This window comes from Pangasianodon hypophthalmus, chromosome 9, assembly GCF_027358585.1.
Source record: "Pangasianodon hypophthalmus isolate fPanHyp1 chromosome 9, fPanHyp1.pri, whole genome shotgun sequence".
NCBI classification, from domain to species: domain Eukaryota; kingdom Metazoa; phylum Chordata; class Actinopteri; order Siluriformes; family Pangasiidae; genus Pangasianodon; species Pangasianodon hypophthalmus.
The window spans coordinates 6,308,882-6,329,408 of NC_069718.1; the positions used below are offsets into that span (position 1 = coordinate 6,308,882).

A 20,527-nucleotide genomic window follows, 5' to 3' on the forward strand; every position below is an offset into this window, starting at 1 on the left:
AACAACAAAAAAAAAAAGCTGGGGGAGGGATGTGTAGACCTGAATACGCATGCGTAAAACTCCTCCATTCATTGGCCAAAAATACAAAAACAAAACAAAGGAAACGAACCAAGTGTGTATAGAAATCCTAAAAATCACCCGAGAACAGAGAACACAGAGACTCGCTCAATATATTAAAAGATCATTATAGAAACGACTAGTTTAAAACATTGTGTGTATTGTTTATTATCTCTTTTTGTTCATCACTCCAGATCTCCAGAACACATCACATTTCCGCAGCTCGGTCCTTTAGCTCAGTTTGAGCCTCGCGGCTCATTTTAGCAGCTCACAGCTACAGAAAAACTTCGTCCACAACCCAAAACACACAGCATGTATTGTGCTTCCTGTATTTGGGTGCATTCAGGATCGAATCACTGCAAGTGAACCCAGCTAGAGTTTGACTGGAACTGAGATCACCTCGCTCAGATGGTCGTGGACCCGTGTGATCGCTGTGTTCTCACCTGCACAGAACCGCGTAAAAGAGGAAAACGCACCAGGGTTCGACTCAAACCGACTACACACTGCTTATGTGAAAGCACCCTTACACCAGGCAGTGTCTGACTCATAGCTCATTTCGAGTAAAGGAAAAATAACAAACACAATCTGTATAAACATTTAAAGCTAGTAATTTTGAAATAAGAGTTAAAGAGGATTTAAAAAGCTACACATGAGTCATCACCGGTTCCCATACAGAGCCGCAGCCCAGCCCAGGGTTTGTCTCTTTTGACAGCTGACATAAAGGACCTTGAAAGTCAACAGCCGGGCCAATGGGAAGTCAAGAGGATGTGCTGGAGGGCCAATGAGATGACGGAGAAGCGATTTCCCCTGGGGCTCAATTCAGTTCAGGTCTCTTTTGACATGGTCGCTTTTTTATCCGTCTCTTATTTCCTCTCCCATGCTGCACTCGGCTGTGGGATACAGCGCTGAGAACAGAAACGGCTTCTGAAAAAAACTACACAAAAAGCTTTGAAGGAAAAGTTTATTTTCCTAAGAATCCTATTCCTAATCTCTGCACGTTTCAGTACACAATATAGAACCCGCCTCCATGTGTTACATAATTACTTATTATGAATAAAATATTATTCCGGGAGTCTCTTTGTGTGTGTTTTTTTTGTCTCCAGCTTCCTCTCCACACCCTTTCAGGGAAAAAAGAAAAAAAAAAAAAAAAAAAAAAAAAAAAAACAAATTGCAGAAACACTAGACTAACAGGATACAAAAGAGTCAAAGGAACTGCACTGTTGCTACTCTTCTGACATTTTCCACTGCCTGTACACCTGATAGCTGTTACTAATGGAAAGGGAATGACTCATACGTCCTCAACAATAAAGTGAAAACTACAATAACGAGCGATTACTGCCAGATTAAAACGCATACTCACGTAGAAAACCATTTCTCAACCAGGCTTTACTGAAATATACAGACAGGTGCCGGATTAAACGCATGACAATGTTACAAGAACAATTTGATGCACAAGTTTCAAACATCGAATTGTTACCTTAAGAATCGTATCGTAGCAGATTCAGCGTTATCGTCAAATGTCGAAGTGCTGATTTAAGAATTGTATCGTTTTATATTGTCAAATATTGAATGATTGCCTTAAGAATCAAATTTGCATCGTATCGTGTGGAAGCCTGGTGTTTACACCCCTAGTCTGAATTATAAGAATACAGCTTCTTGGCTAAATAAACAATAAATAAATAATTTAGGTAGAATGACTAGTCTGGATGATCATATTTAGATAGTTTAATGCGTGCACAGTACTGTGCAAAAGTCTTGGCACCCTATTTTATTTAGTACTTTGTTATAGATTTTTAGTTTATGACTTCTACATTATTGATTCAGTACAAAAACATTTTAGATTCCAAACATTAGTTTTCCAGCACAAAATTAAATGTTACAGAAGAATGTTTGTATGTCAGTAAAGAGAGCAGCAGATTCCATAAGAGACACTTTTCAGATAAAAACAGAATGAATGCTGCTGGGTTTCGCTGCAGAAATAAGAAGCGAGTCGACAGTCAAAGTCTCCAGAAGAACTGTGGCTGCTTCTGCAAGATGCTCAGTAACACTTACAGCTCATTTCCTTATAAAACTGCACACACTGTACCTGAGATACTATAGTTTTTTTTAATATGAAGGATCGTCACACCAAATATTGACTTTGTTTCATTTATTACTGTTTACTGCTCTTTATAGTATTTTTTTTTAATGTAGAAACATTTAATTTCATTATTTTTGAAGGCATCTTTTCTCTACAGCATTTCTTTGCATGTGCCTAAGACTGTTGCACAGAACTGTATATGATGCTACCTGAGGAGAAAATACAACAAGGCTAGAAATGCAAGAGGCGGAGCTTTCTAAATTGAAAGCTGACATGATTGACAGGTGAGTAGAGATACCTCTCGTGTCCTGATTGGCTGAACATGTAGGAACTTTTGGAGAATTGCATCCTCTAGCAAGACAAAAACAAACCTTTTAGAGCTTTTATAGTTACTAAGCACCTTCACTCAGCATGTCCAAAACACAGTACAGACTAGACTTCACAGCTAATATCTCCATATTTGCAATATTAAACTGCATTATTTCTAAAAAATATGCATGAAGACAGACAAGACAGGGTGGTGTGATAAAGCGGAGTCACTGTTACCACCCCAAAGTTGATTATTTTCCAATAGCAGCATGTCCCAAAGTGTTTTATTCCTCTTATACCACAGCAATTTGCCAATAGCAGCAATATAGCAGGTAGCAGCCTCTCATTCTTATAGAATAAATAAATAAATAAAACAAATGTTAACGAGAAATGGAGACTGTCCTATGCCCAAGAAAACATACTGACTGTTACAAAGCGCTGACACTGGAGACTCCTTCCATAAGTGTTTGATCAGGTTTCTGCAGATGGTCCGCCACACGAGTCCCTGTGAAGGAGCTGTTGCTATAGAAACGCTTTTATATCCGTCTTGTTCAACACGCAGGGCAACTGCTTTAACCTTTACCATTCCACATCACTACTTCGTCTAACATTATGCATGTATTTTTCCAAATCCATTAAAACGCACAAGTTAAATCAGAGTACAGTGCGCTCCTAAATCACATACTCTGACAGCGTATCCATGGTAACGGCGCTGGCAGGGTGCTGTGACTGTTACCACGCCCGCACTGAGGGAGAGCAGCGAGGCCTGGCGTAGCTCTCCGAGTCCCCGATTACAGAGCGCCGCTTTCCTCTGCCTAAAACGGGAAGCTAATTATCACCCTGACGAGCTCAAACTGTCATTACAGGGCTCTGCTCCATGAGCTAAAGCGTTCAATTATTGCACTTAACCCCCTGAGGGTGGGGTCAGCGCACAGTGTGTGTGTGTGTGTGTGTGTGTGAGTGTGTGTGCGTGAGTGAGAATGTGTTTTAAACACATCCCTATACAATGACTTCTATAAACAGCATGTATTATTATCCTACAATCATCATATGGATTGTAGTTCAGTACAGGAATGAGTGCACTGGCCTTCAGAAGCACATACGCATGATTTAAGGATGTATTTCTGCACTTAAAAATGTACATTTACTCCTCTTGGGTGGATTAGTTTCATTATATAGGTGCATTTGGGTCAAATTTGTAAACATGGCGATACATTTACCTTTCCATTTAAAAACAGGAGACGATGTTCTCAGGGCTTTTGTATAAAACCTCCATTTTTGGTGCCACAAAATAAAATCAGTGGCTTAAATTTACCATGCAAATTAGTAGAGCACGACCTGGTAAACTTTTAGCCTTGGCAGGGAGATGGAGTGCTGTATCAGCGAAATTAAATGCGGTAATAAACACTTCTTTTAAATCTGACCCACTGGAAAGCAGCTGTGCACACTCTGTCTAGCTAATCGGCTTTATGTGATCATATACAGTATTAACGCACACTAACGAACAAACGGCGGTTGTGAATCGTGTGAATTAAAAAGCTTGAGCTGTACATTAAGTAAGGAATAAAACACTGTGGGTGTGCTGTTACAGGAAAATAATCAACGTCAGGGAGGCGTGATGAAGCAGAGTTACTGCTGCTGCTCTGAAGATGATTATTTTCCTATAACGGCACATCCTGAAGTGCTTTATTCCTCTTATATCACAGCAACCCGCCAACATTATAATGACGAATGACATCATATTTGTATCCGTTTAACAGTCGTTCTCTTACCAGCCTCTCTCTTGCGGTTTACAAGACAAAAAAATGCAGCTGTTACAGAGCGCTGACACTGGAGACTCCTTCCATAAAATGTTATACAAACGCCTACTTACGGAAAACAATCACCTGTTTATGAGCTCCTTGCACAAACACTTCTGCATTATAACCAAAATGGCACTTCTACTTCCTGGCTCATCTGCTATAACAGCAAAGGCGCTAAGAACGCTTGCAACGTTCCTTCTAGTAAGCAGGAGAAAGCAATCAGACTTTATGCTTCATCTTCATCTCTACATGAACACCTACTAACAAATAACTACCTATTAATAGAAATGTGCATCTAAAGCTAACGTTAGCCCAACACTATGGTTTTATAGGAAGACTGAGAGGGAAAAAAAAAAAAAAAAAAAACGATAGACGCTGCTGTCTCGCTGTACTGCTGAATGTAAACAGTGCAACCGGAGGCACAAGATTCACATGATTTTGAAACGGAAATACATCACAGCGCAAGTAGCCCATTATTAGCCCTGAAATATCGTGTCCCTGTGATCGAGTCATTATTATAGAAATAATAATTTACAAGAAAATACGTTAATACAAATTGCTGTTTTTGAAAATGAATCAACACCTTCTGAACAAATTGAACAGTGATATATAGACTGAACTGTGAATTGAACTCAGATATAAAGAAAGATTACGGCTCTGCTTCTGGTAGGATTCACTGGTTGATATTAAATGAAGGAAATCGAAGTAAACATGATCATTTTTAAGCAAAAAATTCTAAATAAATAAATAAATAAATCAACTGTTTTCTCATTATCTCCCATCATCACATCACCTTGAAAACAGTACAGTACAGGATATGATGTATGATTTTGTATAAGCCCCGCCCTCACTACATGCAGTGTATTTCAGAGTCCCACTGAAAATATGCTACTAATAAACCACCAAAGTCAGAAATGATCGAAATAATAGATAATCTAGTTTAAGATCAAGTGTTTTGTTTATTTTCCTGCAGAGCTTCTCTTGAAAACAATGTAATATTCTACACAAGATTATTTTAACTGTTTAAATGGTTTAAAAAAATGTTCAGAAATGTTTTTGAAGCTACGGTGATTATGGGATACTCATAGGAGACATGATGATGAAAATGAGGATGATGAAGATGATGATGATGATGAAGATGATGATGATGATGAATGGTACTTACTGCTTCAAGCCGCACGTCGTATCCGCACTGGGTGTTCAGAACGTCTTCCTGGGAAGAGCAGAGAAGCACATGGTCACTCTTGATATACACGATGACATGTTTACTAACGAAAACCCTCAGAGAGAAAAAAAAAAAAATTGAAGTTGAAGTTTGAAGTAATTTATCTTAGAATCTGAGAATTAGAATCGGATCAGCAGAGATAAGCAGAATCGTCCTGAAATGATTATTTAGGTAAGGAATAAACCTCTTGGGGTCGTGCTGTTTTAGGAAAACAATCAACAGTGGTGTGGTGTTACAGTTAGAGTTACAGTTATCACCCCAGAGCTGATTATTTTCCTATGACTGCAAGTCCTGGAGTGTTTTATTCCTCTTATACAACAGCAATTTCACAACGATTACACTACTGTATTAATTAAAGAACGACACGTCATACTTCTTCTGTTTAGAGTTACTTTTAATAATGTCTGCAAAGTGAGGACCTGTGTGTGTGTGTGTGTGTGTGTGTGTGTGTGTGTAAGCTGTTACAGCGTATAAAGCAGCTTGCCAGTAAGTCTTCAAGCGCCTGGCATTCATCCCATTACAAATCAATCTATTTTACTCATTATCTTTTCAAATCTGTATCGTTAGTTGACATTGTGACTTTATTATATAACTAACTTTTACTACCTGCGTTACATTTATGTTACTTTAATATTGTTTTAATTATTATACTTTCATTTTATTTGTATGCACTTTTTATTATTTAAATAATATGCATATTGTTAGAATAAAAAAAAATGTATTATTTTCTTCTTTCTGTCACTGCTTTTATTTACTGCATTATTTTTATTTGCTGTTTTATTATTGAATTTTTTATATCTTTTGTTTCACTATATTTCTGTTTTTTCCCCTAAAGCATTTTAAACGTATGAAAGGTGCTAAAAATTTTATTATTATTATTATTATTATTATTATTATTATTATTATTATCATAAACAATTTTCAGAAATCTAATTTATTTTTTGTTTAGTCTCATTTCCAACCTGAACCCAACACAAGAGTCACACACACACACACACACACACACACACAATCTAAGCCCAGCAGTGCACTACAGGAAACTCAGCCTGACTCCATCCCTGATTTTTCCTTTCAATTCAAGTCAAATTCCTAAAATCAGACACACTTCCCAAGGTGCTTCACTGGCACAGATGCTCCGGTGGTGTGAGTTAGTAAACGAGTGAACCTGAAGTCCTGCCATCTCACCACAGGACAGTATTTTACAAACATTCCTACGATTAAACACCTACGAGTGGTGCAGTGTGAGGGCGTCAGCGCTGTGACTGGGAGACTGATACAGATACAGGCAGAAAGAAAACTTATCAGTGGCACACAGACGTGTGAGCACTCAGCATGCAGAGATAAAACACGCACACGTGCATGCTCACACACACGCACACGTGCATGCTCATATACACGCACACGTGCAAGCTCACACACACGCACACGTGCATGCTCACACACGCGCACGCACGAACATGCTCACGCACACGCACGCATTCATGCACACATGAGCGCACGCACGACTCTGTCCAAAGAGGAGATTCTCATTTCCTGAAGGAAATACACTGTCAAGAAGCTGAATGGAAAAAAAGGAGAAAGAAAGATAGAAAGAAAGTCAGACAGACAGAAAGGAAGTAGAGTGTGAAGGAAAGAAAGAAAGAAAGAAAGAAAGAAAGAATGAAAGAAACAAAAAAACAAAGAAAGAAAGTGTTGCTATGATTGAGTCTTGCTATGAAAGACTAAAAAGTGCTCTGTGTGTGTGTGTGTGTGTGTGTGTGTGTGTGTGTGTGTGTATGTATTGGTGTGCATGCTGTAATGTATTGTGATTTTTATGTACAGTCACGTGTTGTGTGTGTGTGTGTGTTTCCGTTAACCCTCCAGGCTCAGGTGATTCTCTACAATCCAAACTAATTGTAACAAACACACACAAACACACACAAAAAACAAACACACACAAACACCCACACACCAACATACAAATACACACAAACACACACACACACACATTTATTTCCACCCACTCTGGATACAACACGCTTCCAGAGAAAGGGTGGAGACGCCCAGAGCTTCTGTGTGTGTGTGTGTGTGTGTGTGTGTGTGTGTGTGTGTGTGTGTGAGTGTGAGGATGTGAGGTGTAGAGAAGGTTCTCACAGCCGGGTCTTTGATGCAGCAGGAGAAGGGAACGCCACAGCGCTCTCGGCTTGGGTTCAGCTCCGTGCAGTTGAAGTAGATGTTCTGGTTCCAGTCATCCGGCCCATGGGCACCACAGCACAACCACTGATGCGCGCGCGCACACACACACACACACACACACACAATTATCATCTTATTCATCTCAAACATCGGTTTTATCACAGCAACCCCAAACACTGTCTCAACAATATTTATCATCATCATGCTGAAACTCTGACATGGCATGGATTAATTTCCTAAACCAGCACAGCCTGAAGTGTGTTACTCCTTACGTTATAACAGTAGCGCAGCTCCACATCACGGGTTTCTGTTATTATTAATATTAATATGCTCATTCTAATATCTTATTGTTTCCATACTAACAACATACACGTGTGAGACGCTCAACATAAATGGATTAAAAGCGTGTGTAGTTTGGGGAGGAGACATTTATTTAACATTCCTGGAAGGAGTCTCCAGTGTCAGCGCTTTATAGCAGTCCAAGATAAAGCTGTAACTTGTCTCACGGACGTTCCGCAACATTAAACGTAACTCTAAATGGACAAAAAGTACCTGCTGTTTTTCAATATGCTAAAAAAAAATTTTAATAGTGGTATAAGAGGAATAAAACACTTCGGGACATGCTTGGTAACAGTAACTCTGGTTTAATCACACAACCCTGCTGTTGATTATTTTCCTAAAACAACACATCCCAAAGTGTTTTATTCCTTACTTGACCAATAACCTTCAATATGATATTTAGCCCTAAAGGATAAGGGCCTTTCGCACCGCGGGAACCTTTTCATAGTACCTGAACTAATTGTGGAACTACCCACTTTTTGGCGTTTTCGCACCTCCGGAACTGGGTGTGATTTTAGTACCGGACTGCCTTTGTCGAGAACCAAATTAGCTCCTACTCCGGCGCAGGGTCTAACCAGCACAACTGGTACTATACGTGACGTGAGTAGACGTCGATTGGCCAAACGCGTACAAAAACGCCCTCACCTGCCATGATTTAAAACGCCGTGTAAACATACTGTAGCGTCGACTTATTTCTCAAGTATGGAGAACAGCGATAGATGGACGCGAGACACAACAAAAACACAGCTCCGATCACAGCGTCCTCCATCCTCCGGTTGTTTACGTTGTTCTTGTTTGTTTCCGTTGTTGAACGCCGCGCACAAATGACGTCACTGTCGACCGGCTTACGTCACTTCCTAGTGCCCGCTGTCGGTGCGAATGCAACCCTTTAAACGGTACTGGGAAATAGTTCACGCAAAATCGCCCAGTACTTTAGTACCGCAAATTTAGTTCTGGAACTAAAGTGGTGCAAAAGGCCCTATAATTGTTCTATTTTGAAACAAAAACGTGTAGATGAACATACATTCCAAAATGACGAGACAGACCAGAGGTTCCCAAATTAGGGGTCGTGACCCTTGTGGGGTCGCCTGATTTACAAAAAGGGTCACGAGAGAAGCTCACAATCTTTTGTTTCATTCATTTATTTTATAAATTCATTGTAAAAACATACAAGAAGGATTTTGTTTGCTAATATTTTGAAAAGATCCCGGGAGTCAGACAATTTTATTATTTTTCACTGTCCTGACAGTTTGGCAATAAAAATGGACAAATTTTCCCGTCCATCTACCACCACTAAACAAAACAGGGCTGTGTCTCAAATCACATAGAGAAAGTTCTGTTTTGTGTACCATTCTTCTGGATTTTCTAGATTATTAAACACTTTCGAGGGTCAGATTTTTTTTAATCTGAGATGCAGCTCATGACAGCAATCATGACGACGGCAGAAACTTTTGAGAGAGACAGAGCTTGTCAGTGTGTTTAACGTCACTGTGCTTGAAATCCTAAACATTTTACAGATTGAAATTTGATGAACAAGGATGTCTCGGCTCTGATGTGCCTTCTAAATCTTCACCGTGAAGATACACAGCGAGCGTGTCAACAATGCCGCTTACGTTACCACTGCTTCTTCACACGCATGCAAAATCCTACATCAAGTATGAACCAGACTCCTCTGATTCGCACTGGGTCATAACACGACACCCCAGGTGCAGATTATTTTCAACACAACACATCTCACTAGACTGGGAAGTTGGTTTTCAGACAATTACGTTACACATACGGATGTTCCAGACATTATAAAATGTTCAAATGCTACAGTAGTCCTATATTATAAATCGTAAATTTAAAAAAAAAAAATGTAGTATTTTTAAAGCAGAAAATTCATAATGTTCATTTCGGGTCATCCAAAAAGTTTGGGAGCTCCTGTGCTCGACATTAAATGCTCTCCTGCACATTTTTGTCATCAAAAAGCCCACTTTCAAGGTTTTCCACTACAAGCATTTGTAAACAGCTGAACTGAAGCACCTGAAACACCCACCGAGGACAAACCCGAGGAAAATAAAACGACGCTAATGCAGAACTCACGTATTCCTGGGCGAAATCGATGAGGTTCTGTAGGTCGATATCGTCTCGGTACGCTTTGACGTTGTTGTGGATGAAGAAGTTCAGCTGGTCTTTGATCCAGTCTTTGAAGACGAAGGCCAGGATTCCAGCAGTGAGCTCCAGGAAGAAGATCAGCCCTAAGAACACCGAGAACTGCAGGAGAGCAAAACACATGTAAATATAGGCTAAAGTTCATCAACACGTCCGTCTGTTCTTTGAAACTACACAAAAATATGTTTCATCCTCACAGACTCACAATCTGATTCTGGCTCTCTGCACTTCAGTGCACCAGTTTTTACCAAGAAAACTCATTTTTCAACACAGTGAGATTTAAAGAGCAAAATACAGTCAACTGATTGAAAAAACTTCATAAGAAAAGTTTTTTAAAACAATCGATAATAAGGGATGTCAATAATATTTTTTTAAAAATATAGTTATATATTAATTTTTTTCTAAAATATTTTTTATAAAATAATTTAACATTGGCTGATGCTCAAGGTTTTGGTATCATATCATTTCTATAAAAAAAAAAAATGTGGCATCATATTTCCAGAAAAACAAATTTTTCCAGCTCCGCCCTATCGTTCTGGAGATTGCGAGTTCCATTCGTGGACCAATGTCCAAGAAAACAAAACTGGCCATGCTCTCTGGGTGGGAGGGGCGTCATCTCCCCTAGCGACACTAGCCAGTCATGGCCATCTGTGAGCTCGGGTATGCGGAAGAGGGCGGTTAGCACTTTCCTCCGAGTGTGTTACACCGCCGGGTGATGCAGCAGGAGCAGCAGTTGGAAATGATACATTCTGAGGCTCCACGTGATCTCAGGGGAAGCACGTGATAGCCTTCACCCTCCCCCATGGCTAGCTGTCAGAATGGGCTAAAATTAAATTAGGGAGAAAATCATACTTAAAAATCATTTAGAAAGAACTATTGCTTTTTTCCCCAACAGCAAGACTTTTGAATCATTATGGTTAAATTAATGATTTATACACAAACTTTTCCCACTTTTTTCATAAAGATCTCCAATTCTCAAGCTAACTGTATCGGACATGTGGCGTTCAGCGTCAGAAAAATATTTGCTTGGACTTTGTTGTGGATTTGCTCCACTCAAGTGACTAATTAATTCCATCCTTATTTCCACAAGGGAGTGAATAAACCTTGAAATGATTGAGGAAGAGGAAACCAAGCCAAACATCTGCAGGAAACACACACACACACGCACACACACACACACACGCACGCACGCACGCACGCACGCCCAGGCAGCGCAGCAGGAAAACTCACAAATTTGAGCAGGAAGGTGTTTTCTCTCAGAGCTCCGATGCAGCCGGCGAAGCCGAGGATGAACATCACCCCTCCGACTACGATGAAGAGCCACACGGGGTCAAAGCCGCCCAGATCCGTGATGGACGACAGGTTCGACAACACGCCCTGTGGAAACACAAACCCTTATCTCACCATAGAAACCAAACAGAAAAATATCTGCACTTATACAGAGGTAAATCCACGGTCACAGTGGCACGTGACGCTCCATTCACAGTCAGGATCAACATCGGAGTGTACATCAGTCTGAGCTTCAGGTTAAACGGTCAGTGCTATGGGTGAAGAAAAAAAACTCAGTTCCTTAGATGTGTCTCGATTCTCTCTTTAATCTATGCTCAGATCTCTAGAATCTGAAGTTTTTAAACTGATCATTTATAGTTTCAATGAAAAGCCACAAAACAGCTCAAACACAATATGAAGCAAGTTTAAACAATAATAATAAAAATGCTATTTATTTTCTGGCCAGAATAAATTTTTGGACGAAAGTCTAAACCAACTGGGTGATAAAACTCACACGTGTAGTATAGTGTGTGCATCGTGTATAATTTCTCTCCGAAAAACTGAAGGTTTACGTGGTTTCTTAATGATTACAACTTTGACGTTTGTGAGCCTGTTCAAGATGTCATGTTTTACTGTTACAACTTCGAAGTTCTGCCAAAACAGATGTCAGTAAATTCACTTGTTTGCTAGCTAAACATGTCCATTACAGGCAACTCTTCAGTAAAAGCACGACTTAGACACCTAGCTTTAGCTAGCTAGTTTCTCGCTATAGATTTTAGGCGAGCTATGCTTGTTTAGGTTTGTTAAAGCAATATAAATAAGGTATGGTATCTAACTGGTCTATGTTATCTAAGCTTGTTAAATGAGACTTACTGTAGCTACTTGTCTGAGATTAACCTCAATCGTCTTTTCTTGGTTTGGAAAGGTGTCTGATTCGACAGTAAGCCGTAAAAACGAATGTTCATGAGCACTTTTCCGGTTCTAACACCCAACAGCAAAACAAATTCAGACTTGATCTTAAAAATCACTACAGGTCCACGCTATGTTTCAGCAAGCAGGAGGCGTGGCTGACGTCAGGGTGACGTGTCTCACTCCGGGGTATATATGCAGGGAAAGTATTTATTTAAAAAAAAAAAAAAAAAAAAAAAGAAACAGGAACTCTGACTTCAATAACAACATAAATGTAAAGTTCAGTTAATTTGTTCAAGATGGAACTAAAGAATATCAAAAAATATAAAATATCGTTCGATAAATACCATCCTTGAGAAAATGAAGGAACGTTATAAAGTAATATATAAGAAAATTGTTTAATAGTTGAACCTGACACTACATTATAAAACCAGAAACGCGCAGTCTTTTTAACTTTCTTTTTAAGGCTTGGCATTTAACAGTTAAACCATAAATCTCTTTTCCACCTACAGGCTCATTCACCATTAACACCACTTTAACAATTAGCAAACTGACGTTAAGTTAGCGCGCTAGCCTGCTAAGTGACCTGAACGCAACTGGATCAACTTCGAGTTTACTAATTAATTAACAAACCGCTCTGAATCATTAAACATGAGCCGACTGAGCGGAAAGTGTTTACGGGTGAGCGAGAGGCAGCGTGGCCGACCTTTCCGAGCGAAACTTGCCGTGACTGAGCGTCTCTGTGGGACAGTGATTCATCTCGCTGAGGGGGAAACACTACGCCCTGAACACACACGCTGTAACCCAGAGTAAATTATGAACCTGACACGGTACAGGGCTTCCTGGTAACAGAGAAATCATCTGATTCACGTTGGGCTGTAGTAAAAATGGCACACTTTCAGCAGGGCAGAAGTGGGTTTGTGGGTTTTCTCACGGGATTAACACTTGGATAAGCATTTAAAGGCTTAGCATTCACATTTCTAGTGTACTCCACAGATAACGTTTGAGAATATATCTTTTAGTTTAGATCCCACTTCTAATAAAAATTAAATACTAATGCAGAGATTCCCAAACTCCATGCTGCTTGATTGATCCCGGTGATTTATTTTTTAACATTACAAACATTGCTGTATTACCATGAGGACAGCTTTTGTTCGCTAGCATTATGAAATGTCACTCAGTCACACTCACGCTAGCCAGGTTTAAATAAAGAGCATATGTGCTATTTCAGTCTTTTTCACCATCCTGACACGCTGCACTAGCGTAGCTCAGCTATAGACATACAAATCTCTGACACATCTACGTCCTCTAGTTCTCCAACACCATCGAGTGACCCTGACTCAGTGTCAAGAAAACAAACAGGAAAATATTCTGAAACATTTAAATGAATATGGATTTACAAGCGTGACGGTAAATAATTCATAGAGATATAACGTTACTCGCTCCTGTACACTCGTCTTTACTCGCTACTCTCTCCTCCACCCGCTCCTTCACTCTCTCCTCCACCCGCTCCTTCACTCTCTAATTCACCCGCTCCTTCACTCTCTCCTCCACCCGCTCCTTCACTCTCTCCTCCACCCGCTCCTTCACTCTCTAATTCACCCGCTCCTTCACTCTCTCCTCCACCCGCTCCTTCACTCTCTCCTCCACCCGCTCCTTCACTCTCTCCTCCACCCGCTCCTTCACTCTCTAATTCACCCGCTTCTTTACTCTCTAATTCACCCGCTTCTTTACTCTCTCCTCCACCCGCTCCTCCACTCTCTCCTCCACCCGCTCCTTTACTCTCTAATTCACCCGCTCCTTTACTCTCTCCTCCACCCGCTCCTTCACTCTCTCCTCCACCCGCTCCTTCACTCTCTCCTCCACCCGCTCCTTCACTCTCTAATTCACCCGCTTCTTTACTCTCTCCTCCACCCGCTCCTTTACTCTCTAATTCACCCGCTCCTTTACTCTCTCCTCCACCCGCTCCTTCACTCTCTCCTCTACTCTCTCCTCCACCCGCTCCTTTACTCTCCTCCACCCGCTCCTTCACTCTCTCCTCCACCCGCTCCTTCACTCTCTCCTCCACCCGCTCCTTTACTCTCTCCTCCACCCGCTCCTTCACTCTCTCCTCTACTCTCTCCTCCACTCGCTCCTTTACTCTCTCCTCCACCCGCTCCTCCACTCTCTCCTCCACCCGCTCCTTTACTCTCTCCTCCACCCGCTCCTTTACTCTCTCCTCCACCCGCTCCTTCACCCGCTCCTCTACTCTCTCCTCCACCCGCTCCTTTACTCTCTCCTCCACCCGCTCCTTCACTCTCTCCTCCACCCGCTCCTTCACTCTCTCCTCCACCCGCTCCTTCACTCTCTCCTCCACCCGCTCCTTCACTCTCTCCTCCACCTGCTCCTTCACTCTCTAATTCACCCACTCGCTCCTTCACTCTCTCCTCTACTCTCTCCTCCACCCGCTCCTTTACTCTCTCCTCCACCCGCTCTTTCACTCTCTCCTCCACCCGCTCTTTCACTCTCTCCTCCACCCGCTCCTTCACACGCCCCTTCACCCGGTCTTTCACTCACTACTTTACTTGTCTACTAGCATACTCATGTTTGATGTGATCTTATCTGTGACAAAGAGAAGTAAGAACGCATCATTTTGATGAAGTCTGCATAAGAGGGACGAGCAACATCAGCTTTGTGGTTGTTGAGAGTAAAGCTAATCCTTCCCCAGAATTAATCCCACCCAGTTTACTACGGAGAAATTCAACTTCCACGTGGACGTTGTAACAATGGCCATTTTCACACTTGGCTTGAATACACGAGTCAACGCTCAGGAGAGCTTCTGGGTTCGTTTGGGGGCGGGGCTCATAATCAGAGGCATGCGTTCACACAGAAGACTTCTTTCCCAACTATGCATGGAGTACACACTTTCATTCACCGCTTTTATGTATGCACCTTTGCAAAAAAAAATAAAAAGGTCCATCACTAGGTTCATACGTTTGCTTTATTTTATTATTTTCCTTTGGTACCGACACTGAAGTGATGAGGAACAGCATTTTTTGGATGCATGGCGTGTCATCATGCAGGACTACCAGCAAATAAGGAGCCATTCTTGTACAAGATGATGTTTAGCCATGCAGACCGGCACGAGACATGTTTGTTTGTTTTTTTTTTATGATGCTCTTAGTGCAAGCACTCGTGCCATAAAGGTGAGCTAATTACCGTGCTCCAGTGATATGAAAGTCTGGTTTTATCCATCAGTAATCATAACAACTCTTTCCCCAGCATCATGAAAGTAAAAACAGGAAGGACTGTAACAAGCTGAATAAATCACATTGCTCAGTACGCGCTGGGGAGCGCAGATAGTTTCCGTGCCATTGTTCGGTTAAAGCGAACCCCACACCGACCTTTCCAAGAGGACCAGGGATTGGATTTGTGGACCGCTTCCCGGCTCAAAAACAGAGATCACACTTCACCCATCAGGCTCAAACGGCACAAAGTCAGGAGAAAAAAAAACAACCAAGTGTGAAAACGCCCTAAATGTTCATCTACAAATTGATTCTGTATAGTACATACTGTGTCAACAAGACCAACATTAATCTGGACTGAGAAATATCACAGATTTAGGTTTTAAAAAAAATAAAAAATGCAAATAAAATTCAAATAAAAAACACAAGACCCACGTGCAACATAATCTTAAAAATCAGGCATATCATTTAGACAATTTTATCTTTAATACTACATTTGCATTTTGAATCTTAGATATGTATATAAATTTTATTTAATGCTTTCAGTACAGTGTAAATCAGGAAGTTCAGAAATATTAAGTAGTCTATATGTTCAGTTTTGCATTAAAAAAAAAAAAAACACTGTGTTTATGTATGTATATATATATATATATATATATATATATATATATATATATATATATATATATATATATATATATGTGTGTGTGTGTGTGTGTGTGTGTATATATTATATATATAATTTTCATCCCAATCACTGCTGAAACTTTTACTTTTATATCACTGCGCAGTTGAATGCTCGAATCTGATTGGTCAGAAGGGGGGCATTATTTTTGTATATAAGAGCACAGGTAGTTCCGGCTGTAACATGAGCGACAGGTTAATATTAATGCGCTCGTTCTAATACGTTATTGTTTCTATAGTAACAGCTCATACACAGAGACCTGTACAGCAGACGCTCCATAAAACCTAAGACTAATAATAAATGGATTTAAAAACATGTTCTTTAATAAAGTAATCTTTATAATTGTTTATTGTTGAAGTTTATTTAACGTTTACGGAAGAAGTCTCGGTTGTAAGCGCTCCCGGTTTCGGTTACATGTTCCGTTTTCTCAGTAAGATAACAGGCTGTGTGTGTGTGTGTGTGTGTGTGTGTGTGTGTGTGTGTGTGTGTGAATGAGAGAGAGAGAGGCTGGTGAGTTAGAGCTATAGCGTAAATGAGAACAGGAACTAAGTTGTCTCTCAGATGTTCCACAACATTGAATCTAACTGTAAAAAGCTAAAATGTGTGATCAGTCATTTGTTAATAAATGAAACACGGTAATCGTTGGCAAATCGCTGTGGTATAAGTGGAATAACACACTCCAGACCGTGCGGTTATATCCAGCTTGTGCTGCGTGCAGCATCACACTCCCCCCTGCATGCAGTATTTTCATAACACAGCACAATCTGGAGTGTGATATTCCTTACTTAACTTTTTTTTTTTTAATCAAACTAAAAATGTTGCGTAAGCAGAGAACCCTGTGCTGCGTGTTGCTAAGGTAGATAAGAAAAAAGGAGAGGAATGTAAGGCATGTCATAAATCACCAGTGTCTCTTCATTTCATTGTGTCATCTACTTGCCTTTTCAGCCCATGCCCAGAGTCCGATAGCCAGGAACGCTGCTCCCAGCAACTGAAACACACACACACACACACACACACACACACACCACAAACAGATTAGAGCACTTAGACAATTTATCCCCTTCCTATACACCCGGCTCTGATATACGGCCTGTCCCTCAGGGCCTTGCGGTTCTCCTTCGCGTAACATTTTGGGGTTCTTAAGCTTCCTCACAAGCTGCTCTGTTCACTTAAACCCTCATCAGCGCAGACTTAGCGACGGCCTCGTACCCAGAATTCTTTGCGATATTGGCGAGAACCAATATCATAGCAGATGGGCTTGCTGACAGAAGAGAGCGATGTAGCAGATGCAGCATCATTAAAAACCAACAGAGGAGGAAAAGATATTTAAATGTGTTCTTTTAGAAGAGTTATTTAATTAAACAACCTTTTAAAAAAGAGAAGTGCAGAAGTGGTGAGTGAGGCGACATCTGCATTAAACACAGCACATAAAATCTCTGGGTTTGTCCCAGGAAAAAAATCCTCAATGCTTTACAAACTGTGAGCTGGAGAAGCATGGAGAATAACGTAAATACTCAAATATCCGTTAATGAGTTAATGTGAAGGAACAGAAATATTAAACACACAGGAAGAGCATGTAGCTGGACTGAAACATCATGTGCATCAACGTTTAAGATAAATAAACTTGACTTTTTGTGAGTGCAATAGTAAAGCCAGAGGAAAGTAAATAAATGCTCTCCATGAGTACAGGGCTGGAGGATATGATGCTATTGTGATAAAACAATACACTACATACTGTGATGCTTTCATGACTTGTTTTAAAAGAATTACAAACCGAATTAAACTCGGACGCAGCACATTTCTAGCTGTAACAATTTCTGGCAGCTTCTTAGCAAACCTAAATATCGTGATACATAAGTATCGTAGAAAATGACATTGTGTATCGTGATAATATATTTTGTCATATCGCTTCACGCATACAGCGCTTATACAACTGTAAAATGTAAAATGGGTTTAAAACAGTTTTAGACTGTTAGATTACACATTACAAGTTATAAAGTTATTCTCCATGATGAAGAATAACCTCTTAGCGGTGTTTAGATGAGCAGCATGGCAGAAGTTACACTCTGATATTTTAATTTAAAAAAAAAAAATCCCGAAAACTGCCACATCTTTGTTGTCGGCTCTCTTTGGTCCCAAAGAGTACGTCATGTTGTGCTCACTAAGATCTCAAAGAACTCTCAACCACGCATGGTTCAAATCAAGCTGGCTTTAATCTGCAGGACTTGTGCAACATTTGTGTTCCCTGTCGTTTATTACTTTTAATGCAGAGGAACTGAACAGTATTGGAAATGTTCGATCTCTCTTTTGTCCCATGAGCATTGTATCTGTTCGCCAGCTCCCAAGTGCATGAGAATCGCCTACTCTGCAAAATTCTCTGTATCAAAACTTTCCCAGACACGCCTTTTCCTATTTTTATATTTATCTCTCACTTAATGTGGGCTGATTTCTGTATTCGAATAATGGCTCATCGAACAGTTTTCAGGTATTGCATGCATCTGTGGCGCACTAGGGCTCAACGATGTATCAGATTTTTATCATTATCACGATGAGTATTTGACATTGTCAGAGCTTCGACAGAGTCAGTTACATTGATGAAGTCACTGAATTTTAGTAAAGGCAGAGATACAATCTCTTCTCCCTGTCTAAGTTCCCTATGCGTAGATGATGCCATATGCGTAGATGATGCCATATGCATTGGACGAGAAGTCAAGCAGGCAAAAGGGGAAGCTGAAGATATGGTTTCCAAACAGGACGACACTTCAACTGTGAGTTCGATAGCTTGCAATAATCGCTCTCAAAGTTATACAGAGCACTTCAGGCAGCTCGTAGCTTTATCTAGCTAGCTATCTGGTCTGATCTTGCAGAATGAACACAATTAAACTGCAGCTCTGGTATGATGGAGTTGGTTTTATTGGTTTTATAGTTTCTTTAGTATAATTTCTTTATTGCATCACGTATTGTTATTGCGATCACCTCATGTTTTCTCCGTATCGTGCAGATGTAGGGTAAGCGCGGTGTGTGAATGTGTTCAAGGATAAAGAGCAATAAGGCACGAGTCAGAGGTCAGGTATCAGGCATCGTAAAATCCCATAATCCCATTGGTCTCCAGCTGCGACTAATCCCAGCGGATTACCGAGGTACAGCGCTGCTCACTCGTCACCTTCTACCTTTATACAACCAACACGCTGCCCTTTCTCTCTCTCTCCATTTCATTTGCTCTTAATCCCTTTATTTCTCTCTTACCCACTTACATTCGTTCTCAGTACCCTGATGTCGAAGACTTGGTGCCAAACAAACACACACACACACACACACACACACACTATATACATATACACAAAGTGCAGCAAAAGTGACCGTAACAAAAGCTTATTCGCAGTCGTTTAGGCAACATGGAGTTATTTATCCATAACGTTTAGGAAATGTGTTTGAATTAGCCAATTATCTTCACCGTTTAAATGTGGATATTGAAAACACAGTAGAGTAGATTCAAACTATAAACTTGCACAAAAACTTACTTTATCTGTTAAAAAGTAAACTAATCTCTGTTAGATGCTGCTTTAAATGATCCTGAACAGATGATTTTCTTTCCCTCGCCAGCTGTTAGTTACATAAGCGAGGTTTTTGAATGTTAACGATGGGGGTCCAAGCACCAAGCACACAAAACCTAGTAAGACAGTAACACAGAGCCATCGCAGCCGACTCTGTATCACTTCTTTTTAGATGTTCTGCGCTAATCTTCTCAAAATGAAGACGTATTCGTTACATGGGACGTGAAGTGTGGTCTGGCCTTCAAGCGTTCAATATGGGAGATACTGCTACGGCTCATTTAATGCTTCACATTAGATCAGACGCCATTAATTCATTCATTAATCCCCATCTCTCTGGACTGAACCTCCTTCACCGTGCATAACTGTGTGTGTCTGTGTGTGTGTGCGCGTGTGTGTGTATCACTGCTGACAGCGATATAAACTATATAATTCGTTCCTCTTTTGAAAAACAACAGCCCACGTCATGATTTTTTAACGTCTTTCCCACACCTCTGTTTTCACTCTCTCAGTCACAGAGGAGTGAAAACACAGCCGAGATCCAAAACAACACATCGGGATCACATCACATATAAACACTTTAATGAATCATGGAGCTGTTAGAGAATGACTCCTGTTTCATGTGTTTTAGTCAGAATGAGTCTGCGTGTGTGTGTGTGTGTGTGTGTGTGTGTGTGTGTGTGTGTGTGTGTGGACGCATGGAGCATGCTGGGAAAAGGCAGGACTGTAGCATCAGTCCAGGAGCAAC

General features: G+C 40.6%; 1 protein-coding gene across 2 annotated transcripts in view; it reads right to left on the bottom strand.

Moving 5' to 3' along the window:
- The window catches only part of tspan17 (tetraspanin 17), a 38,351-nt gene that overhangs the window by 7,254 nt on the left and 10,570 nt on the right, over window positions 1-20,527 (bottom strand). Inside the window, exons 2-7 of one of the 2 annotated variants that reach the window (XR_008302308.1) lie at window positions 17,166-17,216; window positions 11,372-11,518; window positions 10,073-10,243; window positions 7,607-7,732; window positions 6,977-7,031; window positions 5,414-5,461 (exon numbers count right to left, since the gene is read on the bottom strand). Coding sequence is in view for 1 of the 2 variants with exons in the window: in XM_026947351.3 (XP_026803152.1) it covers window positions 5,414-5,461; window positions 7,607-7,732; window positions 10,073-10,243; window positions 11,372-11,518; window positions 17,166-17,216 (543 nt within the window). In the remaining variant the exon portion in view is untranslated. The remainder of the gene's footprint in view (window positions 1-5,413; window positions 5,462-6,976; window positions 7,032-7,606; window positions 7,733-10,072; window positions 10,244-11,371; window positions 11,519-17,165; window positions 17,217-20,527) is intronic. The other variant, XM_026947351.3, reaches the window with a different exon arrangement.